The 16736-nt window shown below is 34.6% G+C and overlaps 1 protein-coding gene across 1 annotated transcript in view; it reads right to left on the bottom strand.

Annotated features, from left to right (window-relative positions):
- The window catches only part of LOC126456212 (esterase FE4-like), a 72062-nt gene that overhangs the window by 19470 nt on the left and 35856 nt on the right, over positions 1–16736 (bottom strand). Inside the window, exons 5-6 of the mRNA XM_050091966.1 lie at positions 7350–7549; positions 371–536 (exon numbers count right to left, since the gene is read on the bottom strand). Coding sequence (XP_049947923.1) covers positions 371–536; positions 7350–7549 — 366 coding nt within the window. The remainder of the gene's footprint in view (positions 1–370; positions 537–7349; positions 7550–16736) is intronic.

Raw genomic sequence — 16736 nt, 5'->3', positions numbered from 1 at the left:
TTGATTTGAGAAAATTGCACCAAAATGTGGCAGATTATGCCACACTGCAAGAAAGTGCTGTGAGGCACAGGAGTAACTAGTCAGGTGAGAACAGATAAAGGCACAAGCAACAGCCTGGTCAAGGGATTAATAAGCTAACTACTGAAAAAAAAATGTTCTTTAGTGAGAATATACAGATTTCTGTTTCACAGCAATGTGAATATGCAGAAATTTTCCATTATTAATTGTTAAATTTAATATTACCCTTAAGTTTTCTTTGAGTGCAGAACAGTAGAAATTGTTTGATTTCATTAACTTTTCATTTTATCCAAAAGAAATGTCAACTGTGTTACTGAATGTCATTTTAAATGTTTATATTTTGTTTTCATACCTTGTGTCCTTATCAGCAATTCATAGTCTGTGACTCCCGTTAGGTAAGGAACATGAGTGTAGCGGTTTTCTGACATTATGACCCATGGCTCTTCTGTCAAGAAGGCATCTTCATGCTCTGGTTCCACGTGTGGTGCCCATACACAGATAAGAGTATTTAATCTATCCTGAAATGCATATTTCTTTTCTGAATGATATTTACAGAATTTTAATGTTGTTCTACATTTCTGATCTTGAGTTCTTTTTATCAACTTTCATATATTCTTTTATAGAGTACAATAAATAATAAAACAGTAGAACAATGTATAATTTTTTATGTAGTTTATAAATTTATTTGACAAAGAACTGAAGTGATTGTTGGACATACATAAAATGTATGCCACATATCACTGATTGCTATCTTAATAAACAAAGTATTACACTAATTGACTTACATTACTATCAAAAGAAGAGGCATTTTGAGATACTACTACATACTCTAATGAAAACTCCAACACATAAAGTTTGAAAGAAATTTGATTTGGTTTAAAGTTATTTTGAAAATTTTTGTTTTATTAGTGATATTTTAGGCATACTGGTTAGACATTGCCAAGTTATCTTGTAGCATACACCTTCAATGGCCACCATATTGCACCAATGAATTAATGCTGATAAGCAACACATTTTAAGAATGCTTTCCAATTGATCTCTTTTACTACTAATTCTATAGTGTTCCCCACCTGTGGCTGAACAGATTGCATTAAGTTTGCAGTAACATTACCACAAAAATGAATACAATATTACAGTTTAAACAATGACACTAAAAGGGAACCTGCAAAACAATTAAGAACTAGATCATAATATACTTTACAATTGTTATACAATTATAAGACTAATATAATTTAGTTAAATAACAGAGTTGTTGATGTTGTCATGGCACTGAGTTGTGCTCAGATGGACACTTTTCTATTACTAGATTTTCAATACTGTACGAAAGATAGTCTTCCAATCTAAACAAAATTTTAGTTAAAATTGCTCCACTGGTAATGACTGAATATTGCTAGGTAGTGTATTAAATAGATTTAGGGCTTCCATAGGGAAGCTGATTTGTGTCTTCATTAATCAACATCTTGGCCAGTCTATGTTGTCTTCATTGTGAGCAGTGTGTTAATAACTTATCTTTGTGTGAATGAGGTAGCTGAAAGTATATTGGCTGAAAACACTTAGAACTAACTTGAAAAAAAAATTGTTTACAATGGTGAGCTTTTTGCTTGAGATTACGATCCTCACTGCTTTCTTTTGAGATAAAAGCACATTCTTGCAAGCTGCAGAAAGACCCCACAGAAACAGCCTGTGTCTGATGTAGCTGTGGAATACTCCATACTCCATAGTACACTGTTAGCAGGTGCTTTTCTTATATTGTAGTTTTTAGTTACCTCAAGTGGTATAGGACTAATAAAAGTTTGGCACACATATATTTCGTGTGTGGTTGTCGCGTTAACTTCGTATCAATGAAAAATTCCAGAAGTATAATGATTGCAGTATCATTCAGAGCTCCACTACCACTACTACTGTATATCTTCCTCTGCTTTTTGTCTTCATTAATTTTCATATTGTTCTAGATAAAACAGGGATTCTTCTCAATGTACAGGACTTCTACTTGCTGAACAGCCTATAACATAGCAAGCTGGACCCTCCCCACCTGCTGTTATAACACTCCTACCAGTAATTAAATTTCTTTTTCTTTCTTGATTATCATGTAAATGTGACTATTCAAATAATGTATATATAATGCTTACCCAAGCCTGTTCACATATCATTCACATTCTATTTCCTGCTTATTAATTATTCATCTGATGATGTTCATTCCACTGATTGCAGTAGTATATTTATTTTTACTGGAAACTTTATTAATTAAAAGTAATCAAACACTGGGCATTAATAATGTTGTGTATGAGTAAATATGGCGGAGATGATGGATAGTTTTGGAAATATAGACACTACTTATTAGAAAGACTGGTATCAAGAGTTTACAGTAATGTTTTTGAATTTTCTGAACCTCATTAACTTACTAGATAATTAATATGAAACCTTACACACCAAAATTTCTATGGCAAATTAAGTCATTGAGCTTTTTAGATTCCAGCTTCCATCACTATACTTTTGTTGGCCTAATTTTCCTGGAAAGGTTCGCAACTTTTACTAATTAATTAAACAATTAATTAAATTTGTATAAATTAATGCAAATGATTGTAAGTCTAAATATTGCTGCCATACCCATAAAGAGGTAATTCACAGAGTAGACACACAAAATACATGTGTAACTTTTGGTGCATTATTAGTGCAGTACATACATTTTAAATCAATTTATTGCTGTAGGATACAGTTCACCTAAATTAGCAAAATTTAACCTAGCATTTTTTCAAACTATTGTTTGTAGTAGTTTTTTAAATACTAAAATATTCATACAAAAGTCTTTATAAGTCAAAATCCAGTCCAAAATCGTCAGTCTGGCCCTGGAAATCTTAGAGGCACCATCTGTGCAACAGTTTGGGAACTTGTGGCAATGAGTATTATGTGAAAGTCCCATGCAATCTGGCATACAAGCAAGAGCTATGTGATAAGTCTGCCATCAGCATTCATTCGTGTGACATCTATGTGATGAAGAAGGAGTAATTTCATGTGCCATATATCTGTGAACCTCTTTCATCAGCTGTCTAATACTGGGAGGCTAATGTCTGTTTATATTTTGGTGTTAATTGCTCTGTGACAACTATATCCTGGGTGGTTATAATTGAACTGATGATGTTCTGAGTGCTGCAGTGCACACTGTATACGTTGCAGGTATGATCATTAATTGGTGTGCTTGCAGAATATGCTGAGAAAATAGCAGTTTCACTTTCTGGCACTAAGTGAAAGTATGGTACAGTCAGAATGTGGCGCAGGTGCAGGAAAATTGGTGGAATAATCAAACACATGACAAAGGTGTTAGAGTCACATTTATTAGAATATGGTCACAAATTACAGCATGTACTCAATATGGTCTCACAACTCAGCAATGTGCTGCATCCATAACACAGCATGGTCAACAGTTACATGCAGCATATCCAGTATAATCAGAGTGCTGTGTCATTGTATGCTATCCTTTAGATCAGAAAGAGTCTGCATACATCCCTGACTGACTCAGTCTTTTAGATAACCAGAAGTCACACAGAATTAGGTTGTGGGATTTGCAAGGCCACACAGCTTGAAATTACCTAGAGATGCTGCAGTCATTACCAAAGGTTTTTGAAGCAAATTTTTCATTTTGTAAGTGATATGTAGTGTCACCCCATATTGCATGAAAACGGCTGTGTGGATACAGTCACATTCTTGCAAAGCTGGAATCACGTGTTGCACAAAGGGGTCCTTATAATTTTCAGATGTCACTTCAAGAAAAATAGACTGAGAATGAAGGAACTTGTGAAACCACTTTACACAGTCATATAATCTGATTGCAGTGGATGTTACTACACAACATGCAATGGAGGAAAACCCCATATGTGACACTTCTTTGGATTAACAGTAGTGTGCAGAGTAAAACGTGCCTTGTCCATCTAAAGAAATTCTCCAGCCACATGTCACCTACGTTCATCCATGCCAAAAAGTGAAGGGTAAAGTCACAGCATTGTAGTCTACCTTGGTGGTTATTTGATGCACATTCTGAATGTTATAGGAATACAAGGGTAAAATGCACCACAATATCTTTTGAACTATTGACCTGGATAGAGACAGTTCCCGTGACACAGCTGAAGGACTGGGTGCAGAATTTGTCCTGCTACAGAAATGTCAAGTGTTTCTTCAAATTTCTTGATTATATTCTTTGGTCCATTTATCGACTTTTGGCTTCTTCATAGCTGGTTCTTTCGATGATATTCCAAAGCAGTGCCGCTATTGCTGCCATCCTGATAAAACAGCATTACCATCAGTGCATGGTCTTCTTTCTCAATAGCTATTGCATATTGCATGGAAAACATCACCCTTCTTAATCCTTTTCACCAACAGTCATATTTCAATAGAAATTAAAGCAAGTTTCCAGATAACAAATGATATACTGACTTCAAAACAGGAAAAGTGTCATATTCTGACTGCTTCAAGCAGCAAATTTTTACCTTGTGGCAGAAAGTGGAACTATTACTTTTTCAGCATACTTTGTGAGTGAAGTGATTAATGAACATACCTATGACGTTTCAGCATCCTGCAGTGTATATTGCCCATGCTACAGCACTCAGAATGCCATCAGTTTAATTATAACCATTGATACACCTCTGTGCATTATTTTGAATCATTGTTGAACACACTGTGAAATATTTCCCATAAAGTCAATTTAAATGTAATGTGACCAAATTCTTTGATGAGACACCTAAACCAGAAAAGAATTTGCAGGTAGGTAACCTTTCCAGCCTGAACCACATTCTCCCCTTTCAAGAACAAAGTTGTATCATCAATGAAGTGCGAGTAAGCCTGTTAGAGCCTATGTCATTAACAAAAATTTAGAACAATGGAGGTCCCAGTTTGGATCCCTAAGGCACACCATATTGTAACTTCTTTTCACCTGAGTCTGCTCTTTGCACTTAAACTATCCATTCAGGTAGGATTCAGAGCCTGTAGAACAAATCTCCCAATACCACATGATTTTAGCTCGCTGAAGAGGTTCTTATGTGGAATACAATCAGATGCCTTACTGTGGCCACAAAGTACCATTGCTATAAACTTGTTGTCTTCAAAGCCCTGACTTATATTTGTGACTAGGTCAAGTACACTGCTGCCATTTACCTGCTCTTCTGAAATACATGCTGTGTATCATAAGAGTTGATCTCTTATGGACTACATCACCTTGGGTAACACTGATAGTATTGATACGATACTGTAGCTTGACACTTCATGTGGATTTTGTAAATTGGCACTGTGTGTGTTACTTTTAGGAAGCCTGGAAACTCACCAGCTGGAGACATTTATTTTTACTGTCAGTGGTTGAGCAATTTATATGTTGTTGTTCATTAGTTTATCTTTCAATTTGAAATCAGCTCCTATTCTGTAGCTATTATTTAATCCCATTGTATCAATTTTTTCAACTGTAAAACAGTTGTGACTTATGAAAGAGATTTGTAAGAAGTTAGCTGAAGTTCCAGCATTGGTGTTACCTTTTAGTGTGGTAATGTGAAACCAGACTCTTTTTTCACCTTACAGCATTCCTTTTTCCTTGCCAGTACCTGTTATGAATTTACTTCTGTTTTTACTACTGATGTTTACAAACGTTTGGATAGTAGGTTTCAGAGTGTATTATTAACCAACTTTTCAATTTGTAGCACAATCTTGTACAACAGTTTATTTCCTTTTGCTGTTTCTGCATTGGTTTTGGTCAGTTCTTTTTTTTATTTTTCTACAGTCATATTTCTTCAATCTTCCCACTTGTTCTTCACTTCCTGCCAGTCTGTATTTATGTCTTCTGGAGAGTTTTCATTCATATGTCTTCTGGAGAGTTTTCATTCATTTGTTTGTTCTCATCTGTATTTTGTCTGTTTTCAGTCATGGATTTTGTTTCATTGGTGCACTCATTGTTTACACTTGAACTGGATGCCACTTCAGCAATGTTTAAATCTTCATCAATGTTATTTCTCATTGTAAAATTACCACTTGAAGATTTCATAGGCTTTTTACTATTTATGATAAGTGATTGTGGAAGGCACTTCTCTTATGCACTCCAGTATTCCATTTGGATTTTGAGTCTGGTTTGCGATTTTTACATGTTCAGTTCTTCTGTGTTATGCATGTCACTCTATTTTCAACCACCTCTACACATTGTCTTTCCAAGTTCCTCAAAGACTGAGCTGCTTCTTCACTTTGTGATAAAAACAGTTCTCACCTATAGTATGTAGCAATCACAGTATCTAGTTTTTCTTGTATTTGTTTGTGATCATTGGTAAGTTTTCTCACCATTTTAAAAAGCAGCAAATTTTATGCTGCAGACATCCAAAGCTTCAGAGTTGTGCGTTGATGAAAATGGATGCTTCACAGATATGAAATTATCCTATGCAGTTTTACAGTAATGTCTGCAGGGAAGTTCTCTTTGTAGATTTGGTTCACATTGACTTCCATGGTACATTGAATCCCATCATGTTACTCATTCTTCTATTCAGTACTTTAAAAAAGTGTAAAGAAGACAGATGGCTCATACTGAATTATATGTTGTATCAAATGGACATTATAGTTTGCAAAAACCCTCTGCAAGTAAGCCTATTCTATTGGTTCCTGCAAATTAGTACAATAAAATTGTGAGTTTTTTATAATTAAGAATACTGTTTGCATTTTCATGAAAATGGTATTATTTTACTTGAAGGTTGTTTGAAATGTATCTCCCAGTTGAATTTCTTGCAAATATTTGCTCCAAAATTAATTAATGTAATCACTGGAACTAGCACAACATAAATACTGCTCTAACTACAAAGAAAGCTAGTAGTTATTAACACTACAACAAATATTATGAAATCTCAAAAAAATACCAGTTTTCATTCTTTTGTCACATGCATACATGAGCAGTACAGTCCCACCAGCTACTCCTCAAGCTCTAATTTGCACATTTAACAGAGTAATATTGGAATTTGTTGTCATTTGCAAAAAAGTTAAAAAATATCTACATTAAAAAAGGAAAATTTCCATTATGATTTTGTTGACATGTAGAGCAACTGCGGATGCAGGTCCTTAATTTGTATTAAAATTTTCCCCAGGTAGTTTAAGTACACACACACACACACACACACACACACACACACACACACACACACACACACACACACACACACACACACACACCACAGTACAAAAATGAATGTATAAATGTTTTAAATTAATTACGTATCCATTTTTAACATGAAAACTATATTTTTGGAAGCCCAAGAAGGTTAGATAGCTCAATTGTGTTTGCAAAAGCTCTGGGACTGAGAAAAATGTAAAATAATTACCTCTTGATTTAGTGCGGGGTATCTTGCTTCCACCAGGGCTGTTGCATCAACTGTCATCAGAAATTCCATCAGATCAGAAGAGTTCTGTGCATCATGTCCCAAGTATGATGTGTAACGATAGGTCCTATCTGTAGCATTTTTAGAAAATGACCATGGGCAAAGTGCTGATCCACTTTGTGCTATGGCACGTTTGAAAAGACCTGTGAACAGGGAAAAGTACTCATGCACATCATCAGATGCCAATTTTAATTTTTAGTAGTTCTTCATGTTCTGTACCAACACTGTGAAAAATATGCATTCTCTGTCTTTGTTTGTTTCACAGTTTCCTCACAACAAGGGGTTATTGGAATAATGAAAAGGTACAGCATATGATTAACATTTGGTGAATTACAGAGAGAAGAAAATTTTTAGGCTGCTGTGATAAACAACTTTTAACAAGAATAGTGCCAATACTGGTACTTATGAAGAGAATTTTGGCGCTGAGTTTAAGTATACCATTGATAAAAATGAAACAAAAAATTAAACTTTGAAATAAAAGGAAAGTGAATTTCAAAAGATGCTGAAAAAAGTGAATACTGATGGCAACAACTTTATAGAAGCAATTAAACATGCTGCATTTCAAATAAAACCATGGAAAACACAAGGAAAGCACATATGGCAGAACAGTAAAAGTGAAGAAGTACTTAGACAATGCTTAGAATGACTAGTACAGTGGGAAAACAAGCAATAACTGAAAAATATATCAGTCTGAGAAGAAGCTTACTGACTAAATTATTAGGCACAAAAGATAAGTTTCGAAAAGGAAAAACTTAAAATTACAGAAAAACACTTTTAAAAATGTAATACAATGGACTATTACAAAAGATTTGAGAAATACATGTATGATTAAATTCTACAATCACTATGCTTCAAGAAAGCAAATAGAAAACTTGTATTTAACAATCAAGAAAATTGAAAGCTAGTGGCATATTTTGAAAGGCTATGTGAAAACTGATATGATAAAAAGTTACATTAAACTATTAAATCACAACAAACCCCAGCTGAAGATGACCTCACAGCAAAAATTTTAAAAAGCAATAGAGATCTAGGTGTCACTATTATGAAAGAAAAACTAGATCAGGCATGGAACACTTAAACAATTCCTGGAAATGGGAAGGCTATTGTAATTCACTCACTTCATAAAAAGGGGAGAAAACAGAATCAGTAATTAAGAGGAATTTCATTACTACCCTTGGAATACAAAATCTTATCAAAAGCTATTATGGATGTATTAAACCCACAGTTAGACGAACAAACTGGTAAGTATAAGGCTGGATTTAGGAGTAGCAGATACTACCCATAGCAAATTCTAAAGATTAAATGAATAATTATATATCTGAAAATATCAGGTAAAAGGTATGATTTTAAAAGGGCATATGATTCAATAGACAGAGACTTCCTTCTCAAAATCTTGAAGTAATTTGCTTTATGTAAAAAAACTTTGAAAATATTTAAACAAGCTCTTACAGACACAATATAAAAGTTAAATGTTTTTAACAACTTTTTATTCCTTCTAAATTATATCAGGGGCCAGACAAGGAAGTAGTTTGTCACCACTGCTGAAAACATGTTTCTGGAACATGTTTCAAGAAAATGAAAAGCCAATAAGTACACAAGGCCAGGTAGACTGAAAGAAGTAGTAATTTGTTTGGTCTTTGTAAATGGACTTATAATAATTGATGGAACCTCAGAGCATGCAAAGTAAAGACTACAAGTTCTGAAGGTATATGGCTATAATTGGAAAAGACAGAATGTATGACCAATGAAAGTAACCCTCTAAGAATAAAAAAAGAAAAAGAGAAGTACTGCATCACAACATCAAAACACAGAAAATATAAACATTAAAAGTGAAAAAGAAGTAATTTAAAACCGAAGTGAAAAAACTGAAAAGGGCATATGTGAAAGTGACAAGTCTGTACAATAAAACATGTTCTTACAAAGATCTTAAATTAAGGCATTATATCATGATTGTGAGACAAGAAGCCATCTGTTGGCCAGAAACATTACTTTTCTCTGGATGCAAAATGGATTTGTAAGATTTGCAAAAGATAAAAAGAATACTATTGCCAAACAATATTATGTCCAATTGAGAATAAAGATGGCAACTGGGTTTTGAAGCCAAATAAGGAGATATATTCATTTTGTCCTAAGATAGCAGATAAGACCAAGAAAAGACATGTTGTGCTCTAAGGACAACTAGAGAGAATGAAGGATGATGGACAAGAAATGACGATACACACATTCTCCCAAAATAGGTAAACAGACAGAAAAACTGGATAATCAGGCATGACAAAAAATTACTTAGAAGAAAAGCAAATTGAGCAGATGACTTACTCAACAGAGTCAAATTCAGACTAGAAGTCAAGAAATTCAAAGATTTTTAGGAAGGTAAAACAAAAAGAAAACAGCTGGAATGAAATTGTCAGATGAGGGAAAATGAGGTCATTCTGAGAAAATGAAAGTGATCTGGAGAAGGATGAAGCAAAAGAGAAATAAATAGTTATCTTGATGTGGTTCTTACTTGGCCTGAAACAAGATATGGAAAATGAAAAAAGGGAAACTCTCTCTCTCTCTCTCTCTCTCTCTCTCTCTCTCTCTCTCTCTCTCTCTCTCTCTCTGTGTCTGTATGTAAGAAAAAGAGAGAGAGCATTTGAAGGTGCTACATTAGAAGAAACCTTCTCATCCAGTATGGAAAGTCTCCCCTCAAGTGGGTTGTGGTTGACTTTTCGGAACGCTAACCCTTTTTCTAAATCTCTCCATTCCTTTTCCTTCACGCCTCATCCTTCCCCTTCAGCTGTCCCACCAGAAGAAGGAGCCTCTGGCTCCAATAGCTTGCATATGTGAAACCTTTTTTTATGTGTGTGTTCTCCTTCCATCATTTGGGGAGTAGATATTTTTATCTATCCAATTACATCATATTGTCAAAAATCAAATATTTTCATTGTTCTGTAGGTGTTGCTTCTAATCATCACTCTGGATGAAAACGGATTGTTTAAAGATGAATGGATAAAAAATAAAGTATATTTTTACCTACATTTACACTCCGCAAGCCACCCAACGGTGTGTGGCGGAGGGCACTCTACGTATTGAACATCAAATGAAAATCTTAAGTATTTCATTCTTATGTAGGTGATTTGAACATGTCTGTGTTATTCTGAGCTGTAAGTTTTTACACCCTATCTTTGGGTTTGCTCTTTAAATCCCATTTTCCTATCTTCCATAATATAATGTCTAATTTGGTGGAAAAAGAATGTGTCAAGTTTTGTAAGTATACATTTATTGTCCTTGACAATATTTAAAAGTTATGGATATGGTATTATTCATTTGAAACAGTCTCAGTTAATGGAGATCTATAACACTTGTTGGAATAAATTGGTTCTAAATCAGCCTGTTATCTTTCTGGAAAGGGTGAGTGATGTGGAAGATTAATTTAAGAAAGTAAAATTGTGTTCCTGATGGTATAAGGAAGCTCTTATGTATATTTAGAAACTATATTGTTTTATATGTAGGTGTTCTTACATTGACCATGAGATTCTCAGTTTTTTAGTTAGTAAATAAGTTTTATGTTCCATAGACCATTTGTATGGGTAATCATAAGGACTTGGAATGAGTCATTAAAATAATTACACATTCATATTGAAATACTTTTACATGCTGCTAATTTACAAGTATTTTAATAATATTTATTTTTAATTGTTTATCTTATTTTGAATACAGATATAAGTTAATAATTCCCTACCATCACCTTTTAAATATTACAGTAATAGAAATTCCTCTAAAGAATAGATGAAGTTACCAAATATTCAGTTTGGCTTCAAATTTATCTTTCCTGTCTGTCATACATTTTATGCCATTGAGTAAGTAATCAGAAGTTTTGCTGTCAATGTTGTACAACACTTTTTTTGCTAAAGACAACCTTAATGTGAAGTACTGAATGTCGGTTTTATTCTGGTATTTTAATTATCTACCTCATTGTTTTGTTTTGAACTTAAGTGGATTATTTATTACAAGCTTCTTGTCGAAATATATTTATGGTGAAGCAGTAATCAAAGTTCCTACCTCCTTAAACACACGTCTGGAAGGTGATCATGGCTGAATACCACATATTGTTGTTACTGTATGGTCTTGAGGAATAAAAACTTTTCTTTCTTAAATGTGCTAGTTGGTGATCTCTGTAGATAAATTCTTAAACATAGTGGCAGTTGTACATTCATAAGAAATAATATAAACTTCATAAATATAAAAATTCCTGTTGAAATAATGAAGGAAAAAGATGTAGACCTAGCAGGAGCTGAAATAGTGGACACTAAACTTGTTATTATTTATTTATACAGAGCTCCAACTGGTGACATAAACACTTTCAAAAAAGTTTGGAATATTCACTTAACAGACTAACACAAAGAAACAGAAGAGTTATTCTATGTGGTGATTTTAATATTGATTTTTCCAAGGACACTAAAGAAAACAATGAATTACTGAATCTCTTGCAAACTTTTAACATGAAATCTACCATAATAACAGCAAATTATATCACAAAGACTTCATCTACCACAGTAGTGTTTTGAGAATTTCTGCATAAATTCTAGAACTACTCAGCCTTCTACTGTCTCTAACAGCACCAACAAGTACTTGTCAATCATGCTAAGGAAGTTGTAATGTAAGAACATGGCAGTCCAAAGGAACTTCTGTGTTATAACTTTGACTATTGTACTGATTAAAAAAACAGTCGAGTTGAAAAAAGATTTTTAGTAACTTTTAACACAGATGTGCTAGAGGCAAGACTTGTTCATGATTTCCATGGTTGTTGAATCAACTATGTGGTAAATGTATCTTAATTTGTGTCTAATGTGAGACAACATGGGTGACTTACAAGAAGTCTAATGTTTATGTGAGAAATGATAATTTTGTTCTTTATGGAAGTTGAAATACACCAAATGTGAACTAAAAGTGTTCTTTTAGTACCTACCTATTTCATGAGTAGAGAGAGAGAGAGTGAGTCATATATATTACTTTAATTAGCATCATTCTTCAGAGAAGAAGTCTTTGGAGACTTACATGGCCAGCTATCCAGAGAATAAGATCAACTGTGTATACTAAGTAAGTCTACAGGAGTAAAAGAGGTGAGAAGGTTGCAATCCAATTTAACACATTCTTGTCATCAAAAACATTAGACCACCATTGATAAGATATTTGTAAATGTAGAAATGAACTACAAAATAGAAACACTAAACAAGGGATTTGGGTATCACAAAGCTGAAAAACTCTCTCTGAGTGTGAAAAGTGAGCTGCAATTGCAACAGTGCCTAACAGCCACTGGTAGAAACCACAGTGATGAAAATATACATCACTTTCTCCAGTACCTGAGCAAAGATCACTGGAAAGAGAAATATAACTGCAAACACACTTTCTCCATTACATGAGCAAAGAACACTGGAAAGAGATTTACAACTGCAAACACACAACTGGAAAATTTAATAACTTTATTAGGAATTTTTCCTAGTATTTTGAATTGTGCTTACCTCCAAAACAGAGCAAAACGTACACAAGGGAAACAAAAAATAAAGGGATCACTTCTGGGATTCTGGTATCCCCAAAGAAAAAAATATTACTACACAGATTGTCTAAACAATTCATGTCGCCAGGATTTGAGACTTATTTCAAAACCTATAAAAAGATCTTCAAAAATGTCAAACAAGGAAAAATAGAGGCAAATGATACTATATAACAAATTTCACCAATAAGATGAAACCCATATGGAATACTGTAAGGAAGCAAACTGCTGCAGAGCAGACGGATTTCCATTATATTAACTGTCTAATGAAGAAGTGAGCTGTGCTAACTGACCCTACAAAAATTGCAAATAAACTGAGAAACTTCACATCCTTGCACACAGCAAATAGCATTTCTCAGTCATATTTATATCCTCTCCAAAACATTTGATGTCATCAGTCACAACATCTTGCTGAAGAAACTTGAATCTATGGTTATTAGGGGCTCAGCTTATGAATGGATAATATTATATCCCCAAAATTGAGAGCAGTTAGTTGAGCTTGCAATCCAAGAACAGAACAAGGTAAAGTACTGTTGCTCAGAAAAGTAGAGAATTAAGTACAGTGCACCAAGAGGCTCCATTCTAGAACCAATTACATTTTTACTCTTTGCAAATGACTTGGTATCAACCAGTCCAGACCATAATTACATAAAATTTGCAGATGCCACAAATGTGATAACAAAATGAAGGACCAGAGAAGAATTACTGCATGAGATTAAAAGTGTGCCACCCACATTACAGACTGGTTTTATGGAAACAATTTAGTAATAAAAACAGAAAAAAGCAGTTACAATGTACTTACACAAAGGGCAAAATATATGTCCACTAACACCAGTCATCAGCTTGTTTACCAGAACCCTTGAAAATGTAAGCTCTAAAAAATTTCTTGAAATATGGATCCAAGAAGATCTAAAATGGGTCCAACATACAAAATATATTACAAATCAATTGAACACCATTTGTTATTCCATCAAAATTCTTTATGGTTGCACATCAAAAGAGACACTAAAAATGTACACTTTGGCCAGGCAGAATCCTTACTGCAATATGGGATAATCTTTTGGGGAAAGGTATCTGTTAGTAACAGTTGTTTAATATGCCAAAGAGTCATAGAAAATGCTGCCTCTAGAAACTAATGCAAGCCCCTATTTTAAGAAACTTCACATCCTTGCACTACCATGTCTAAATACACACATCAAAATAAAGTTTTGCATCACCCCACTTCCCAGAACTCCTGAAGATAGATGTTGACTGTGGATATTGTATCACAGACACATCCAATTTGGCTGTTCACAGATGTCACCAAAGCTACCCAAAAGTTTAAACAATGATGCATGAGCAGCACCTATTAGACGGAGGGGGTCCGGCAGCCAATCAATTCCAGTCAGTCCATCAGGAAGGAGATACACGGCTCCTGTTGTCTGTAGTTCAACCATGCCTAAATGGTCAATACTGTAGTTCAATCATGTTTACATTGTTACTTTGTGTCAGGAAGGGCTCTCAACAAAGGATGTGTCTAGGCGTCTTGAAGTGAACCACAGCGATGTTGTTCGGACATGGAGGAGATACAGAAAGACAGGAACTATCGTTGACATGCCCTCCATGCCTTCTCTCAGGCCACCCAAGGGCTACTACTGCAGTGGATGACCACTACCTAAGAATTATGTCTCAGAAGAACCTTGACAGCAATGCCACCATATTGAAAAATGCTTTTCATGGAGCCACAGGATGTTGTGTTATGACTCAAACTGTGCGCAACAGGATGTGTGATGCACAACTTCACTGCTGACGTCCATGGTGAGGTCCATCTTTGCAACAATGACACCATGCAGCGTGGTACAGATGAGCCCAACAACAAGCTGAATAGACTGCTCAGCACTGGCATCATGTTCTCTTCACCTGTGAGTGTCGCATATGCCTTCAACCAGACAATCATCGGAGATGTGTTTGGAGGCAACCCAGTCAGGCTGAACACCTTAGACACACTGTGGCATTATGTGAGGCCAGCATATTGACTGGTAGTCATGGAAGGTGCCATCACAGCTGTACAATTAAGAGTAGTTTTTGTAGTATCCAACTGCCACAGAACCTCTAGTTGTTTTTGCCAATGTAATGTACTTTATGATTGGCTTATGTGGAACTTTTCAACTAATAATATGAATCTACCATCGAAAAGGTTAAATTTTATGTCAGCATTTGGTTGTTTAGAAATTTCAACCTAGATCATCTCTTGCAAGATATTCTTAAAAACAATTGTCCTGGAGTCATTAATTATTATAGATGATTCAATGGGGAGTATATGTACTGTAAGGTTCTATCCTTTTTGTTCTAATGAATTCCGCATCACAGTCAAAGAGAGCATTTGTTACTGGTTATACACTTATTTTCTTGTTTTAATTTTTATCAAAGAAAACATAGTCAATTAGAACTTACTGCCTTTACGTGCATGTATTGTAAATGTAGTTACTAAGATCAAACTGTAAGTTCCAGATAATGTCTCCAGATAATTTTTGTTATTCCTTAGAAAATCTACATTGAAGTAACCACAGTCTATTAATTGCTTCCTTCTGTCTAACAGACATCTATATGCATCAGAAACAGTTCATAGTTTCCCAGTTACAATTTAAAAAGTTCTTCAGTATTAACTCACAAGCATACACTTCTATCAGTTGATCACTATAAAATCTACTTATTTCAGTGTTTTTAAGACATCCTTTTCCTATATCAATTTTACATCAGTAAGGTGCTAGAGTGTAATCTTTTACATTTAAATTCTATAGCCCTGTTGTTATGTGCAGCTCATATAGGCACAGGATGTCTCTTTCTACAGATGTCTCTAAATTTTCCAAACAGACAAGAAGCTCCTCTGCCTTATTACTCAGACTTACAATGTACTTACAAAATAAGCTAACCTTACTTCTCTGCACATTCTGAAGCATTTTGTGGGGCTCTTCTGCTGTTTTAATTTATCTCACAACAAGGTGCCTGAATCCTGATTCTAACGTAAAAGAAGATACCCCTTTGGCACCAGTAACTACAGGAATCTTGCAGTATGTGATGCAGTTTCTGCAAGAAGCTCAAGTAACCTACTTTCCCTTTTAATTCAGATGTAGGGCATGTCTAGTGTATCCACATCTCACAACTGTAGCAACAAATGTCAAGCTCAGATGAGATTTTGTTTCATTAAGCACTGGGCTGCTCATATCCATGTTTACGTGGTACACAGTGGTATTAATGTACGGCTTGTCATGGTGTGAAAACACTAGTTACTTTCTGATGATCAAACCAGCTATGAATTCACTGAGGTCATGTCAATGGGAACCTGTAGTGACTGGACAAGCACACAAAATATAATAATTACGGCTCAACTTTGTCTAAGGGATGGCTGTGTACTGCTGCATTTTGATCAAAATTATTTAGCATTGATGTGTCTTAGCTTAGTAGTCACTAACATTTTATAGAATTAAGCATATGTTTCCCAAAATTTAAACAAGAATTATTTACAAATGACTGAAGTATAGTATCCCAAAGGAAAATGAGGTAGCCTAATGTGTTGGTTTAAATTCAACTTGTAAATCTACTTGCAAGCAAAGATACATGGAAAACATGTGCAAAAAAATGGCCAAACGTTTCTATGTGGACTTGAAGCAGATACTTGTATATATCAATTTATAGAGTGGAGCAAAGTGTGCAGAGCATCAGACAAAACGTTCTGAACACTAACAAATCTTCCAGTTTGTAGTGCATGTAACACAATTTCTAAAACTCATTGATGATTAAATTAATTGAAACACTAA

Source organism: Schistocerca serialis, chromosome 2 (genome assembly GCF_023864345.2).
Source record: "Schistocerca serialis cubense isolate TAMUIC-IGC-003099 chromosome 2, iqSchSeri2.2, whole genome shotgun sequence".
Lineage (NCBI taxonomy): Eukaryota > Metazoa > Arthropoda > Insecta > Orthoptera > Acrididae > Schistocerca > Schistocerca serialis.
This window is presented reverse-complemented; position numbering and strand designations above follow the sequence as displayed.